At 42.1% G+C, this 17,741-nt stretch overlaps 2 protein-coding genes across 5 annotated transcripts in view; one reads left to right on the top strand and one right to left on the bottom strand.

The window, feature by feature from the left end:
* ccdc30 (coiled-coil domain containing 30) overlaps window positions 1-3,851 on the top strand; it is a 38,568-nt gene extending 34,717 nt beyond the window's left edge. Inside the window, exons 27-28 of the mRNA XM_084184557.1 lie at window positions 26-93; window positions 993-3,851. Of these exons, the coding sequence (XP_084040683.1) occupies window positions 26-93; window positions 993-1,191 (267 nt within the window). The 3' untranslated portion in view covers window positions 1,192-3,851. The remainder of the gene's footprint in view (window positions 1-25; window positions 94-992) is intronic.
* Window positions 3,852-8,268: 4,417 nt separating this feature from the next.
* On the bottom strand, window positions 8,269-13,770 carry LOC311148052 (zinc finger protein 362-like). Of its 4 annotated transcripts, none has more exons than XM_084184942.1 (9): window positions 13,647-13,755; window positions 11,940-12,003; window positions 11,450-11,702; window positions 10,925-11,029; window positions 10,371-10,716; window positions 9,911-10,135; window positions 9,462-9,540; window positions 8,993-9,151; window positions 8,269-8,652 (listed from the first exon to the last, which is right to left on the bottom strand). In XM_084184942.1, the coding sequence occupies exons 2-9, from the start codon at window positions 12,000-12,002 to the stop codon at window positions 8,536-8,538; spliced, it is 1,347 nt and encodes a 448-aa protein (XP_084041068.1). In that variant the 5' UTR covers window position 12,003; window positions 13,647-13,755; the 3' UTR covers window positions 8,269-8,535. The 4 variants fall into 4 exon arrangements, with proteins under 4 accessions (XP_084041068.1, XP_084041066.1, XP_084041069.1 ...); XM_084184940.1 differs by having other exon boundaries at window positions 8,274-8,652; window positions 10,925-11,071; window positions 13,647-13,770; XM_084184943.1 differs by having other exon boundaries at window positions 8,454-8,652; window positions 10,371-10,695; window positions 13,647-13,734.
* Window positions 13,771-17,741: the final 3,971 nt, after the last annotated feature.

Genomic DNA, 17,741 nt, shown 5'->3' on the forward strand with positions numbered 1-17,741 from the left:
TTTTTCATCCGCTTTCCCCCCTCAGGATATCAAGAAAATGTTTCCTTCTGAAAGTCTTCCGAACGACAGCGTCCTTCATGCGTCAACATTAAGGTACAAATTGCTTAGATGCATACAATATATTGCATATATTCTGGAACTAACTGCAGCTCTTTACATTTACATTTTTTACATTTTAGTCATTTAGCAGACGCTCTTATCCAGAGCGACTTACAGTTAGTGAGTGCATACATTTTCATACTGGCCCCCCGTGGGAAACGAACCCACAACCCTGGCGTTGCAAGCGCCATGCTCTACCAACTGAGCTACAGGGGACTCTTTGTTAAGTGTTGCTGTCATTTCAGTCGCTTTGGTAGCTGACTTGTATAGTGTTGAGTCATCTGCAAACATAGACACACTGGCTTTACTCAAAGCCAGTGGCATGTCGTTAGTAAAGATTGAAAAAAGTAAGGGGCCTAGACAGCTGCCCTGGGGAATTCCTGATTCTACCTGGATTTTGTTGGAGAGGCTTCCATTAAAGAACACCCTCTGTGTTCTGTTAGACAGGTAACTCTTTATTCACAATATAACAGGGGGTGTAAAGCAATAACACATACGTTTTTCCAGCAACAGACTATGATCGATAATGTCAAAAGCCGCACTGAAGTCTTAACAAAACAGCCCCCACAATCTTTTTATCATCAATTTCTCTCAGCCAATCATCAGTCATTTGTGTAAGTGCTGTGCTTGTTGAATGACCTTCCCTATAAGCGTGCTGAAAGTCTGTTGTCAATTTGTTTACTGTGAAATACAATTTTATCTGGTCAAACAGATTTCTCCAAAAGTTTAAGGATTGATTATTTGTTTGTATGTTCTTATTTGAAGCTACTCTTCAACGTTGTGACTGCTCTGGGCTTGAACAACATTTTAACTGCGCTTGTAGCAAGGTCATTCATAACTTCTTGCACACCATTCATCCATTGTTCTTACAGTAACCACTTGTCTGTCTGCAGTCTGACATCAGGTGCGTGTGACCCTCTGGGCATCCTCGATGCCATCTGCCGGGGGAAGGTGGGCGAGCGCGTGGAGGGCATCCGGATGTCGTCCTCCACGCCCCATTCCCAGTCGCAGTCCTTTGAACTGGGCTACCTGAACCTCACCTCCCCTGTAGCTCCCCCAGACACCAAAGACCCAGAGGAGAGTGACCAGTGACCAGGAAGTGATCAGTGTGGGGAGTGACCAGGTATGAGGAAGGGGTTAAAGGGTGGTGAGGACCCTGGTATACAAAATGGCTGCTCCATTGACCACAGGAGAATCTGTCACTGTTACTCTAGTCTTGTGTTACCATTCTTCCAAGTCTCTAAGGAAGCCTGGAAGGCTACTGTTAGTTACCTGTGAGGTGTTGACCTGAGTGGTGATTTTAAAAGACAATCATGTCATTGTGTACAAAATAGACAGTTGTGAGAATGTTTTAGGCGATGCCTCCAATGTAACGACATTCAGGGTCTTTTCTGCTTTGCCTGTGGAACACGGTTGAAATGACTCCCTCATTTGGCTTGCAGCTGCTGCTTTCTCTCCCTTGTGTTCACAGTGGGATGTTTGAAAAATGAGCTTTTGGGGGTTTGGCTGGTTAAGCCTGTGGGAGTGTGTCAATGGCAAACATTGAAAATAGTATTTTTAACAATTACTTGCGTAATTTGAGCTTCAGTGCAACTTTTCGAAGTGGAAGTAGTTAACTAAGGTACGGTCCTTTTGTGGATGCACTAAATGTGGATGCACTTAATTTGAGATCCTCCAAATGCTACAATGGTCTTTGTATTCAGAAAATAAAGCCAAACTGAACATGGAGCCTTATGAAGGTCTGGAGGTGGTATGACTACATTTACATTGAATCAAATATGTGTCTTTGTATTCAAGGGAAAGACCGGCAACCTTTAAAAAAATGGTACTGGATACTAGCATCACAATTTCTACACTAATACAGTGAGGTCCAGAAGTATTTGTACAGTTACTCATAATTTGTTGTTTTGGCTCTGTACTCCAGCACTTTGGATTTGAAATGATACAAGGACTGAGGTTAAAGTGCAGACTGTCAGCTTTAATTTGAGGGTATTTTCATCCATATCGGGTGAATCGTTTAGAAATTACAGCACTTTTTGTACATAGTCCCCCCATTTTAGGGAACCAAATGTATTTGGACATATTCACTTGTGTGTATTAAGTATTAGTCAAAAGTTTAGTTTTTGGTCCCATATTCCTAGAATGCAATGACTACATCAAGCTTGTGACTGTACAAACTTGTTGGATGCATTTGCAGTTTGTTTTGGTTGTGTTTCAGATGATTTTGTGCCTAATAGAAATGAATGGTAAATAATGTATTGGTTAATTTTGGAGTCACTTTTATTGTAAATAAGAATAGAATATGATTCTAAACACTTTTACATTAATGTGGATGCTACCATGATTACTGATAATCATTAATGAGTCGTGAATAATGATGAGTGAGAAAGTTAGAGGCATAAATATCGTAAGTAAATTTGTCCAAAAAACGTTTGGGTCCCAAAAATTGGGGGACTAAGTACAGAAAGTGCTGTAATTTCTAAAGGGTTCACCCAATATGGATCAAAATACCCTCAAATCCAAAGTGCTGGAGTACAGAGGCAAAACAACAAAACATTTGTCACTGTCCAAATACTTTTGGACCTTGCTGCATGTGACATCAAACAATGTACAATAGTAACAATTAAATGATAGTGGTGTGAAAGAGCTGTTTGAAATGATCACGTTTTTAGAACCTGCTCTTGAGTTGGTTTACATTCTGAGGAATGTGGTAGTGAAACAGTAGCTGTAGGGTTGAACTTAAATCCATTGTTGCCATTTATTTTTATTTTCTATGAAAAACTCATGCCTTTTGGGATTGTAATATGTTTTAGGATGTTTTCTGAGATTAAGTCTTAATGTGGGTAAAGACGTATCTGTTACAAGTTTACAAAATGTGTTTTCTATCGAGTGGAACATAGGTGTTACGAGGGTGAGAATGTTACATACAACTGTATGTGTTGTAATGAGGCAGATACAGTATGTGTGTGTAGCCTAATGTTAAGAAACAGATTGTTGGCTTTCAAATAGCCATTATTAGCAATCCTAAAATTATCACCCAAACCACTATATTTTGGATTCTCAAACTTGTACTCAGGCGTAGGCTATACTATACCTGTGTTCATTATGTTCTTGTCTCTCTTATGTAATGACAAGCCTTACAATAGTTTGTTTTGCTTTGAATGGGATCCACTCGCATGTCCGTTTAGAGGTCAGGGTTTTAAGGTACTTTATCATTAAAAATAAAAAATGTTTTATGTCACTTTTGTGGGAGTGACATTCATATATTGTCGAGGTTAGTGACTGCTTGGTAGTCTTGGAAAAACCATATTCACAGTATACACAGCATTTGATCACCTGTTACAGTAATGCATTTCTTTGTCACTACAGATTTTAAAGTTTGTGTTGTATGACTCTTAGACGTTTTAACCACAAAGCAATTATTTAATTTAGCAATGTTTTATAAACTTGGAATTTTAACCTTTTCTTTAACCACTGACAACTTACAATCATTCGCTGTAGCCTCTAGAGACATTGATTCAGAAAGGAATGTACATTAAATAATATGGTATGATATGCTTTGTAATCATCCATTTTGTCTTCAATGTGCCTGTAATGATAAAGTGTAATGCTCTATCCTGCTGCTAAACTGGGAGGGAATATCAATCTACAAATAATACTCTCTATTAACAGTCATATTCATTTGAGTCATTAACAATAACCTTTAACTTTTGTAGGTACTGATGTAAATGCGATATTTTATAAAGATAATAAACATGTATTTTCATAAATAAAGGTAATTAAATCTTCCCACGTGTATTTGATTCCTTTGTTTAGTTTAAGCGCACCTGGGGTGTATTCATTAGTGCCAAACAGAAGCAAAAAGTTTGGCAACAGAACATTTTGGTTTCTTATTGGAAAAGTTCAGGTTAGTCCCTCCCCGTTTCGGCTGTTTGCTTCTGTCTGGTTCCTAATGAATAAACTCCAGGTCATATCTTGGAACAGAAGGTCAAACTTGTGGCTGCAAGCTGTTGTTTGGTTTCAAATTATTCATCAAAGTTATGCAGTACAATTTTTTGTTTGTAACAGTCTGTTTATTAAACAAGGTAAAGATACAACGTTTTTTTAAACATTGATATTCTTAGTTTTACTTCTCAGTCTTGTGTGTGCATATTAAGTTGTCTAAAAACTTTCTATGAAATCACAAAGAAAGAGGTGTAATAAATCTACACATAATATATTTTCATAGAGAATATGGGTTAACAGTTAATTAATATACAGATTACAGTTTGGATATTCCATGCGGAAAAATAAAAATGTTTACTAGACTGAATACTGAAGAACACAATACAGAATATGGAAATAAAATGGTTGTTCAATGATAAAATAGTTAAGGCTTATACGTAAATAACTGATAAAACATGAATATTAATAACAAATTATCAATATTCGGATAGACTCAAATCATTACAATAAGTTCATACATAAACATACCTGTACAAAACTCTAACCCAAAACAACAGTTTATGAAAATTGGTACTATAAATGAGGATCATGTTTTACAGTACAGCAACATGTACATTTCCCTATAATTTTTCTCAGAAGAGAGTAAATTGAAGAGGCAGGGTCTGTTGGCATAAATGTTTGTTTCCAGGCCAGTGGCTTGAATTATAGTTATTTTTTTTATTATTTTTTTACATACTATAAATGTATTTAACAATATTCTCAGCTCCATCTCAAATAAACGTCTAGCCTTAGCATCTTTTCTTAAGCAACTTGGAAGAATACAAGCTACTAGTACCATCCAGAGCAACCAGAAGGTATAATTTACAGTAAAAATACAACAAACAATACTTTGTATACCATGATGAAAGAAACACTTGCAGTAACACTGCCAGTTCATATGAAGTTATATATGGTATGAACCTTTGAACAAACTCATACTGACTGCACTTACTCTAACTATATGTAAACCTGTTGAGAATTGGTTTCACAAAGCAAATCAAGATTAATCTATCCTGAATGTAGTGGGTTTAGGGGTTAATTTTGGTTCACTTTTTGGTCCACTTTCAAATACCATTGTCATGTTTAAACAGTTTTATTGACTTTGACTTTCTATTGATGAAGCAGCACAAGCCTCTGTTCCCAGGCTGGGCAATAGCTTTAACTTGACTTGGTGATAAGATGTTGAAGTGTAATGTGACACTAATGAGAGTATAACAAACTAGAAGTCAACAGAAATACCAAATATTTCACCTCCAATAAATGTATGCTTGCTATATATTTCTCTATATTCAGAGTAGAAATGTTCTACTCAAGTAACATAGCCCTAACAACATTACCAACGTGGCAACACTTAACTTCATGGCCCCCTGTCAAGGCCTGCCTGACTCGGTCACAATCATAAGAGCCATCATCAGCTGTTGTGACTTTTATTATAGAACTATCATGACAAAAGCATTAATCTCTGTTATTAGCACCTTAGCTAACAGCAGCTTGTGTTATGAGGACCATCGGAAGTTACTTGACAAAAGCTGGCATGACTGTTTATGACAGTTGTAATGCTCATCTTGATAGCTTTGCGTATGCCTATTGAGGGCAGTGCCACGTAATAACATAAAGCTGGCACACTAGCTAATGTTAGCTTGCTTTCCTAATGAATCTTGACTTGGCTCACATAGGTGCAAAGCTACCATCTGTACTACCTGGCCGCAAGGAAAATTGGTGAAAAGTTCTGTTGATTTGAACAGTTCAGTTGATTGAATTAGTGTCTGGTCATATAACCCATATGATCTTGATTCGATTAACCATAAACAATGATTGAAATTATCTTGACCAAACAAACATTCATTCCTTTTTTACATTTTGGTGCACTTTAGTTTGTTTCATCATTCCTCCGAGAGAAACAACCTTACAATCTAATTGTCCACATAGTTCCAATTGCTTTCCGCTGAAATGCCGCTTTTAAAGTTTGACCCTGTAAACTTGCTTGAACAAAAATAACAAAATAACAAACTTTCGATTAGACACAGTCAATACTCTTAGCTGCCTCAAGCAATGCTTTTGCATTTCCATCGGAAAATATCTAAACATTTGGAGCCAAAACCACAAGGCCTGAAAGTGCTTTAAAGGGACAATCCGTAGTTGAAACAATAACAAAGTGTTTTCACCGCCACTGTTTCGGTAAAAAGCTGAGGGATGGGGCTTGAGAAATGTGACCACTCTCAAATTCATAGACAGAGCTATGGATGCAAGGACTGACCATCCATGATATCAAAATGATAGTTTTAACCATGTCTTAAGGGTATACAGTGTTTGTTCACATTTACTTTGTTTACAAACATTACTTTGTTTACAAACATTGGTGTAAAACAAGCTTATATTTCGGGTTCTGATGCGGTATGAAAGTTGAACTAAGCTTATGAGGCATTTATAAGTTATAATCTTCAAGAATCAATGGGTACATATAATTAATTTATAAGTCCAAAGATGTATGTGGCAACTGCAGAATGCCCCTTTTAAGATTATCTTTGGATGTCACCAGAACACACCCAGAAAATGTTTTATGTATTTATTTTCCGTATAAGGGCAAATATTGTCTGGCATATTTTGGAAACCCATTTAATGGTATGTGTGTGTGTGTGTATATGTGTGTATGTGTGTGTGTATATATATATATATATATAATATACTACCAGTCAAAAGTTTGGACACACCTACTCTTTCAAGGGTTTTTCTTTATTTTTACTATTTTTTACATTGTAAAATAATAGTGAAGACATCAAAACTATGAAATAACACATATGGAATCATATAGTAAACAAAAACGTGTTAAACAAATCAAAATATATTTGAGATTCTTCAAATAGCCACCCTTTGCCTTGATGACAGCTTTGCACACTCTTGACATTCTCTCAACCAGCTTCACCTGGAATGCTTTTCCAACAGTCTTGAAGGAGTTCCCACATATGCTGAGAAATTGTTGGCTGCTTTTCCTTCACTCTACGGTCCGACTCATCCCAAACCATCTCAATTAGGTTGAGGTCGGGGGATTGTGGAGGCCAGGTCATCTGATGCAGCACTCCATCACTCTCCTTCTTGGTAAAATAGCCCTTACACAGCCTGGAGGTGTGTTGGGTCATTGTCCTGTTGAAAAACAAATGATAGTCCCACTAAACCCAAGCCAGATGGGATGGCATATCGCTGCAGAATGCTGTGGTAGCCATGCTGGTCATGCAGACAGTGTCACCAGCAAAGCATCCCCACACCATAACACCTCCTCCTCCATGCTTTACGGTGGGAAATACACATGCAGAGATAATCCGTTCACCCACACCGCGTCTCACAAAGACACGGCGGTTGAAACCAAAAATCTCAAATTTGGACTCCAGACCAAAGGACACATTTCCACTGGTCTAATGTCCATTGCTCGTGTTTCTTGGCCCAAGCAAGTCTCTTCTTCTAATTGGTGTCCTTTAGTAGTGGTTTCTTTGCAGCAATTCGACCATGAAGGCCTGATTCACACAGTCCCCTTTGAACAGTTGATGTTGAGATGTGTCTGTTACTTGAACTCTGAAGCATTTATTTGGGCTGCAATGTCTGAGGCTGGTAACTCTACTGAACTTATCCTCTGCAGCAGAGGTAGCTCTGGGTAATCCAATCCTGTGGCAGTCCTCATGAGAGCCAGTTTTATCATAGCGCTTGATGGTTTTTGCGACTGCACTTGAAGAAACTTTAAAAGTTCTTGAAATATTCCGTATTGACTGACCTTCATGTCTTAAAGTAATGATGGACTGTCGTTTCTCTTTGCTTATTTGAGCTGTTCTTGCCATAATATGGACTTGGTCTTTTACCAAATAGGGCTATCTTCTGTATACCTCCCCCTACCTTGTCACAACACAACTGATTGGCTCATGAGAGAATGCCAAGAGTGTGCAAACCTGTCATCAAGGCAAAGGGTGGCTACTTGAAGTATATTTTGATTTGTTTAACACTTTTTTGGTTCCTACATGATTCCATGTGTTATTTCATAGTTTTGATGTCTTCACTATTATTCTACAATGTAAAAATAAAGAAAAACCCTGGAATGAGTAGGTGTGTCCAAATACATTTTTGACTCGTACTGTGTGTATATCTATATATATATATAATCTATTTTAAGGGCCAATGCATAAGACCGTTTGCAAAACGCCTTCGTAAGTGCTCAGTTTTATTCGACGCAAGACATTATCCGACATTTGTTTCCATTGACATAAACCTTTGCAAAGAATGTGCTCGTTTTCATTTAACCGACCCAATCTGTCAAAATAGAACAAGGGGTTTGGAAATGAATGTCAGGTGTCATGTGATGCATATGTAGGCCTTGTGTCAATTGCCTTATGTCCAGGGTCCCTAAACTACAGCCTTACATTGAAAATGAATACAACAACATACAGTAATGCTGTGTGGGTGGAGCGCTCAGATGAGGGAGATGCGTATTGGGATACTGGGGGACTCTGTCCTCTGGGGGGACTGGTGGCTCACTAGGTGTTCAACCACCGTATGTTTGGACATGTGCTTCATAAGGTAGGTCTCCTGCAAAGACACAAAATGGATGACTCAAAACCTGTTGGTTTCCCCACACAAATGCCTAAACACAGGAATAGGTTGGCAACCCTGGTCCCAAAATGCAGTGATTGCCTGCAGGTTTTTATAAAAGTCAGGAAGCAACTGATTCAGTAAATCACAATAATCTTTGACCACTCTTTCTTTCTTCATGTGGTGAGCTTAATTCATGCTTAGTTATGTTGTGGTTTTATGTGCGGCTTGAGCAAATGTTTACAGACACTATAACTGACCAGGACTATAGCAATGCCTTGGATTTGCTTACACTACTACTAACACTTAATACTGAACAGTGGGATAGGATACTCACTGAGGTGTATGCCCGGCCACACATACTACAGCAGTAGGCCTTAGCGTTTTTGACGGCGTGCGTAGACAGGTGGATCTGTAACGATGCTGAATCTGAGTAGGCACGGTAGCAGTTGGGACATTTGTACGGCTTGTCCTTGTTGTGCTGCCTCTGGTGAGACTACATAGGGGAGGGAGGGGGGGCAGAGCAAGAGAGAAATAGAAGAGGGAAGCGCAACTCAGTCACTCATTACAGGATAACTATCATTCAGAGCATCCCAGGAAAGTAATTATTGTATGGTTGAGTAGACCATATGTTTCTCTCATGGAATCGTATTCCTTCACTTCTGCAGTATGCCATTTAGGGCTACTTTCAGGTAGAATTTTACTGTGTAGCACCTTTAATATTATCAATAGGCTCGGGGCCATTCAGCACTGCGAGATGGACTGTAGAGGATAAGTAAGTTATCATGCTGTGATTTAATACTGACCTGGAGGTTAGAGAGCTGGGTAAAGGCCTTTTCACATCCAGGGGCCGCACATTTATAGGGTCTGTCACCAGTGTGTATTCTAAGACACATGCAGAGGAAGATAGATATATGTTAGAGAGAGAATGGACTGAAATATTATGGTTTATTTAGCAATTATGGCAGGAAATATAATATAATTACAATGTAAAAGAATATGGTGTAAAAAAAAAGAAGACAGTTATAAAAGAATGGATACATAATCATACATTTCACAGTACTACCCAATGTCAGTGTCACTGATGGAAAGCTACTGTACATTCCAGCAATACATGGAGTGTTCCTGTTTAAAATATGTTTTTAATGTTGTCAATGCCATTGTGAAGCCACAAACACATTTTCATATGGTGTGGATTTTGGTGGATTACTTTTTTTCTATTCCTTTTTATTCCATGAAGGTGAACTCAAATGACCTGGTGTGCTGCTGCAGGTGTGAGAGCTGACGGAAGGAGTTCTCGCAGTAGGAGCAGTGGTAGGGCTTGATGCCCAAGTGGATGCGGAGGTGCTGAGCCAGGTAGGATGCGTTGGCAAAGGACTTGGAGCAGTGGGGACACTTGTGGGGCTTGGCCTCCGTGTGGGACTTGGAGTGGATCTGCATCTCCGACTTGGACAAGAAGGTGAGCGGACACACTTTGCATCTGGTTGGAGGGATACATACAAATGGGACTGGGTCATATCATATGTCATGGATGAAGGTTGTGTTATGAATGATACTGCAACACTCAAAACACTGCAACACTGTTACCGATATGTGCATGTGACTCAAATGTCTCTAGGTCTGAAACCACTGAAATGGGTGCTTATTGAAGAAATAAGAATGATGTAAACTTGAAACTAAGCTAAATTGAAGCATTTTACAAACAGTGCCCATACCTGTAGGTTTTGCCCTCTTTGGCAGGGAAGGTGATACAGCCCTGGTCGGCGCCCGATGCCATGATCGGGTAGGGCACCACCAGAAGAGGCCCTCCGCTCTCCGCTTTGATCTTCTTCCGCCCGCGGGGTGTCTTGGGTGGAGGGCCGAGGAGTCCGGCCAGGCCCCCGCTCTTCATCTGCTCCATGCCGGGCCCACTGGCCAGCCCAGGGATGATGTTGACTGATGGGGCCCCTCCCAGTCGGTTCTGGCTGCTGGAGGTGGGGGTGGTGGGCGTGAGGGCCTCCGAAGTGCTGTGGCCGTCCGGCCGGGATGACGGGGCCAGACCTGTGTATGGGCACATGAAGACTTACAAATGATAAGCCATGCAAAAGGTTAGCGATTTAGCTTGCTGAGAGACTGAACTTTGACACAAACTAATAAGTGAAGGTGTTAAAACTTAAGAGGCACACTGAAATGTATTTGGCTCTTGTCTAACCCTTGTGAACTACACAGCTTTTGAATGTTTTCTTTGACGCTTGTATGTTTCCAATGAGAAAGGTGGTGTGGTTATTACCTGACCGATGGTTAACTCTAGAGGGCTGCTCTACGATCTGTCGCATGTGCCACTCATCCCACAGTCCTTTGGCCTTCACTGCTGACTTGTCATCCATATTCACGTCTGCATCATCGAAATTGAAGGTAATAAAATTAACTGATCTAACTGAGGGAAAATGAGAAAATCACTTTATAAATGGCACCAATTTATACTCAACATCCATCCTGAAATCTTACAACGCTCCATAATACAATGGGGATGATTAACATTTCTACATCTATGGCTGCATTTAAGCTATATTTTTGACTTACTTTCCATCATCTGCACTGATATGAAAGAACTACACTGGTAGGCATCCACCATATGACTTTCATCTATGCTTTCTTAAGCCAATGCAGATGACGGAGAGGAGATGCGAAGGGGAAGGCACTTCAGACAATTTAGATTGAGACCATTGAACAGAATATAGGTCTAGAGCATGACTAGAGCCAAGTGGTGTCTCCAGTGTGGTGAGCAGACAGCAAACACTGTTACAGTACCTACCTGGCACAGAGCTGGAGGCTGGGCGGGCGTGCAGGGCGATGTCGGGCTGCTGGACCGAGCCCTGGGGGTGGTGCTGCCCCTGCTGGGGCTTGGGCATGGGCATGCTGTGCTGCTGCTGCCCCCCGTCCGAGGGGGAGGAGGCCAGCAGCAGGGTTTGCTGGGAGGGGGCTGAGTTAGGTGGCAGGTGCAGGGGTCGGATCTTCTCAGCCATCAGCTGCTCCTTGATCTTGTTGATGAGCACGAGGTTATCCAGCTGAAAGGGTTAACCGGTCATGTTCAACAGAAAACAGCTCCATTTTATCAACCATCAAGCTTAAGATGATCCCATTATAGTCAAACTTTTGTTGCCATTTAATACCTTAGTTGTTAACCTCTTCTGATGGGCATTTACCTATATGGACCATGCCTAGATTTAAATACTTCTGAGAAAATAGTATGCATAACCATGTCAGCCTAGATGAAAGGACAGATAAAATGATGATGTCCTTACCTGGCCAGGCATGGAGGGAGGCGGAGGCCAGAAGTAGGGGTTGTTGAACCGAGGCTCAGCCATCCTGCGATAGAAACGTACGTTTTGTTGCGGTATTTTATTATTTTCCAAATGCAATTATCTACAAAGCATTATTCCATGTATTGGGAGGTTATTAAAACGCATTAGATTTAAACTATTAATACAATGGACAGGTATACTGATGTTTCAATGTCAAGAGTCAAGATATCTGTCCATCTATTTTTGGATTCCTGTGACTGTCTTTTGTTTTTGAGCATCCCTCCTATTTTCCTTCGTTTTCTGAATTGCGGAGGTCTACCTAATCAGAGTACAGCACAGCAGTAGTAGTAGTAGTAGAGTGTGGGGGGGGGGGGGGGGGGGGGGGAGTACAATAGCCTTAATGGGAGGCAGACTCAGGTCTCTACCTCTCAAGACAAAGAGAGCAGTTTTGTACCATATGCCTTATGAAATTAGATTGTGACTATGTGAATTGTGCTGTTATCGTGAGTTTATTACCTAATAACTAAAGTTATTATATTCTTTCTACTATATTACATTAATACTTGTAAAAAATATATGATATGCCAATAATGAATTATTAATAGAATACAATTGAGTAACTTTATTGTCGCATTCGGATTGGGTAATAAACAGAACAAACAGCACAATTCACACACAGTCACAATAATACATTTTCATAATTATTGTATAGAAACCTAGTATGTTTAGTTCAAACTGCATAGTGAAACACAGGCCTCAAAAGACATTACAAGAATGCAATCAAACATCAAAACTTTCACTGAATATGGTCACACCTGTCAGTCATTTTCGATAGGCCTACCTTCAATATTCTTTATCCCACTCCCAAAGGTTTATGCCAGAGGTTTTATGCCTAGACGGTTTAGCACACATTTTTGGTCTATAGACATCAGAATAGGCTCAATGTCAACGTTTTATTATTTATTTCCTAAATGTCTTTCCTGTAAAATATTAGTTACGACCCCTTCCAGTTAGAATTAATGTAGGCAACATTTAACTAATAAAACATTTCCTTTGGTAGTCTAGACTTGATAACACGTGTGCCCCTCGACAGCTCTGAAATTCAGTCACATTTGGCGATGCGACCTTCCGATCAGATGCCACTCAGAAACATCCTCAGACAGTTTTATTAAAACATTTCCAGACAAAAGAGAAACAAAAATGGCAGCCTGACTTATTTTTCGAAGAGGGGACGCCATATTCTGCAGACCCCAAAATTAGGAGCATCTCATTTTCTCCTAAAAGGAGGCCGCTTAACACAAATGTGTGTTTATGTGAAAAACATGAATAATTGTTTACGACGAATTGCAGGTTTGAATAGCCCGGCCTCCCCACCGCTTAAAAAACGGACACTTCCTACAACAACCATGCCCAGCAAATAGCACGGAAATAGATAAAATGCTCGAGCTTTGCGCCTAAATATTTTGATAAAACATAATCGATGCGTAAAGATCACAATGTAACAACCGCACTCTGACATAATGATATTCAAAACGACGGTATGCCAATCTTTCCCAAAATGCGTTCACTTTGGTATTTTTTACATTGCACAACTTTTTAACGAATCGAGGGGCATACATTATATTATCTGCATAATGCATACATTTGGGGTTTATCAACTTCCAGAAATGCACATTTACAAACAACTTCAAAGAATTGCACACAGACCTGATGTCCCGATTGCAGATTTTGTCTTGCTTTTTATAAAAGATTGGTATTCTTTCTGCCTGCCTCCAATTGGTTCAGCGCTTCCGGGTCGCTTTGTTCGCTTCTGGGTGCTACTACACACTGTACATAGCTGCTGTTCCAAGGTGTCCGAAGGCTGGACATTTTTAATAGTAGGCTAATCTGAATCAAACAACAATGGTTTTTATTTTAACTTGGTTATAACGCAAAACAACGACGCACAAAGCATTGAGCTAATGTCCATCAGGGGTCCAAACATCGCGCTGGTGTCAATGGCAAACATTACTCAAAAAGACATCATCGTCATTTTGGTGAAATGCTAGACTAAATCATTATTCTAGTATCCCCAGGAATGCTGTCTCTGCCCTTGGACTGTACGCTATCCAACATTTTAATGATGAAACAATTCCATAATAAACAATAGTCACTTGGCTACCATTACTAGTGGAAAAAGTCAAGTGGTAATGCACTAGCATTTCACCACAATAAGCAAGGAGACCTGCAATGTTGCTGTTCGCTACACTGGTGTCAGAAGTGGGATGGCCTAGCAAACGGTGACAGGACAACTCCCCCTGCCGGTCCCGAACATGGGTCTCCTAACCAAGGTTATTATAGTAAACGAAAACTTGCCAGGAAAAATCAATTTAGTCAATTGAAATAAAGTAATTAAACAACCCTTTTGAAAAAAGAAAACTATTCTGCAACTATTATCTTTGACTCAAACTAACTAAAATAAAAAACAATGTATTATTTTTTCTTAAATTCACAATAGGTACATTTTGGGCGACCAGACCAAATTCACATAGAAAAATATGAGTTATAGAGCTGTAATTCTCATTGAAAGAAAGTCTAAGAAGCGGATGATCTGTCCTATGTGCGCTATTTCTATGCTTCACATTCTTACATTTCTTTTTTGGAACTTTTACTTTTGGTTTTGTACACCAGATGAAAATACAATATTTTTGGTTATGAAAAATATATTTCACAGCAGTTTAGATGGTACAATGATTCCCCACACTATACTTGCTTGTTTTGTCGCATATACTGAAATTAGGCAAACTATTATAATTTGAGCAACCAGGAAATGGCGGATCGATTTCTGCATAATGCATCTTTAACTTAAGGCAAAAATCTAAATGGGGTTTTCAAGCTACTGGGAGGTTTTCAAGCTACTAAATCTGAGGGGTAAATGCATCCAGAAGATGGCAACTTTTCAAATAGGCCTAGGTTGTGTTTCGCTAGCTATCACTAGCTAACAGGGGAAAAATTGTCTAGGTAGCCAACTTGATTCATTTTATACTACTAAAGTTCAAAAAGCATTGGATCGGTGTAAACATGGGCGAGAGTGAGTTTCTGTCACGATCGTCTTGGAAAGGAGTAGACCAAAGCGCAGCGTGTTGCACGAACATGATGCTTTATTTAATTAAAGCGAAACACGAAACAACAAAACAAATAACGATTTGTGAAGTCCACAGTGACAATGACTGACTAGGAACAAAAACCCACAACACCCAAGGGAAAACATACAGATTAAATATGGCTCCCAATCAGAGACAACCAGCCGACAGCTGACACTCGTTGCCTCTGATTGGGAGTCACACAGGCAAACATAGACAATGACAACCTAGAACACCCAACATAGAAAACAAACACATAGAATGCACACACCCTGGCTCAACATATAGAGTCCCCGAGCCAGGGTGTGACAGTACCCCCCCCTAAAGGCGCGGACTGCGACCGCGTCTAAACACCCCAAACAGGGGAGGGCTGGGTGGGCATTCCTCCTCGGAGGCGGCTCCGGCTCTGGCTTTGACCACCACCCCTCCATACTACCCCCGTAGCGCCCCTGGTCCGGTCTGACCCCGCTGGCTGGATCTGGACTGGACATCGACGGAGCGGATTGCCCACGCTCCGTTGTGGAGCAGCTGACCGGTCTTACCAGGCTGACGACTCGCACCCCGGGCTTGGTGCGAGTAGCAGGAACGGGCTGAACCAGGCTGACGACTCGCACCCCTGGCTTGGTGCGAGTGGCAGGAACAGGCTGGACCAGGCTGGCGACTCGCACCCCTGGCTTGGTGCGAGTGGCAGGAACAGACCGGGCCGGGCTGGCGACTCGCACCCCTGGCTTGGTGCGAGTGGCAGGAACAGGCCGGGCCGGGCTGGCGACGCACACCGTAGGTTTGGTGCGTGGAGCAGGGACAGGCCGGGCTGGGCTGGCGACGCACCCCGTAGGCTTGGTGCGTGGAGCAGGGACAGGCCGGGCTGGGCTGGCGACGCACACCGTAGGTTTGGTGCGTGGAGCAGGGACAGGCCGGGCAGGGCTGTCGACGCACACCGTAGACTTGGTGCGTGGAGCAGGAACAGGCCGGGCAGGGCTGTCGACGCACACCGTAGACTTGGTGCGTGGAGCAGGAACAGGCCGGGCAGGGCTGTCGACGCACACCGTAGACTTGGTGCGTGGAGCAGGAACAGGCCGGGCTGGGCTGGCGACGCACACCGTAGACTTGGTGCGTGGAGCAGGAACAGGCCGGGCAGGGCTGTCGACGCACACCGTAGACTTGGTGCGTGGAGCAGGAACAGGCCGGACCGTACTGGGGACACACACCACTGGCTCTACTCCGGGAACTGGAACGGGCCGGACCGGACTGGTAACACACCCCAGTACCTCTCGCCGTGCCTCTAAACCTCCTTTCCCTACTTTGACCAGTGGCCCCCGTAACCTGGTGGCCTTTTGAATACGCCCCTTCTCTGCCTCCGTCAGCCCCGTCGTCCATGCCCTGTGCCCCCCCCTAAAAAATTATTGGGGGTGCCTCTCGTCCGTCCGACGATGGCACTGCTGACGCCGCTGCTCCTCTCTCGCCAGGGCCTTGATCCTACCCCAAGGTCCCTTGCCCCCGAGCATGTCCTCCCAGGACCACACTTTGCCCACCTGGGCCATCGCCAGCCTCTCCATCTCCTTTCCCGGCGCTTCCTCCCATGTCCAGTCTGCCTGCTCCTGGACACGCTGCTTGGTCGTTGTATGGTGGGTTTTTCTGTCACGATCGTCTTGGAAAGGAGTAGACCAAAGCGCAGCGTGTTGCACGAACATGATGCTTTATTTAATTAAAGCGAAACACGAAACAACAAAACAAATAACGATTCGTGAAGTCCACAGTGACAATGACTGACTAGGAACAAAAACCCACAACACCCAAGGGAAAACATACAGATTAAATATGGCTCCCAATCAGAGACAACCAGCCGACAGCTGACACTCGTTGCCTCTGATTGGGAGTCACACAGGCAAACATAGACAATGACAACCTAGAACACCCAACATAGAAAACGAACACATAGAATGCACACACCCTGGCTCAACATATAGAGTCCCCGAGCCAGGGTGTGACAGTTTCCTTCCACCATATTTTTTGCACCAGTCTCTGGCTATTCATATATGCACTCACTAACTGTAAGTCGCTCTGGATAAGAGCGTCTGCTAAATGACTAAAATGTAAAATGTAAATGTATTCTTTTTAAATCCAAGTCACATTGAAATTGACTTTATAATTTACACAGTGGCTGCGGATCTGACTTTTACTGGACCTCTCTTCCTGACAGCTAAAGGTCAGGGGGCCTGCGCATGTGCGGGATTCTCTACGTAGATTTATTTACGTAGCTGCGGCTCACTCTGCTGTGGCTTCCCCATCCTTCCTCTTTGCGGCAATGATCGGATGTCTTTGTCTGGTGTAGTCTACAAACTTCTACATTTTGTACAATAGACATAATCGACATGTTGTACAACAAACTTCTTTGTCTGTTGTAACAGTAAGCTATTGCAAACATAAGACCGAGTGGCGCAGCGGTCTAAGGCACTGCATCTCAGTGCTTGAGGCGTCACTACAGACCCCCTGGTTGGATTCCAGACTGTATCACAACCGGCCGTGATTGGGAGTCCCATAGGGCGGCGCACAATTGGCCAAGCGTCATCCGGGTTTGGCTGGTGTAGGCCGTCATTGTAAATAAGAATTTGTCCCCAGTTCACGTCTGAAAGGCGTTCATGGAACGTCTGGGGGTCTCGGTCAGCATGACCTCTGGATT

Source organism: Coregonus lavaretus, assembly GCF_964263955.1.
Source record: "Coregonus lavaretus genome assembly, chromosome: 20".
NCBI lineage: Eukaryota > Metazoa > Chordata > Actinopteri > Salmoniformes > Salmonidae > Coregonus > Coregonus lavaretus.

Bases quoted from the DNA above. Each gene is read 5' to 3' on its own strand.
- LOC311148052 (XM_084184940.1), bottom strand. From the start codon at position 12,002: ATGGCTGAGCCTCGGTTCAACAACCCCTACTTCTGGCCTCCGCCTCCC. The intron at 9,541-9,910 runs GTCATTTGAGTT...CATGTGTCTTAG, and splicing joins CACCTGCAGCAGCACACCAG to AATACACACTGGTGACAGAC. The intron at 9,152-9,461 runs GTCAGTATTAAA...TCCCCTATGTAG, and splicing joins CCCAGCTCTCTAACCTCCAG to TCTCACCAGAGGCAGCACAA.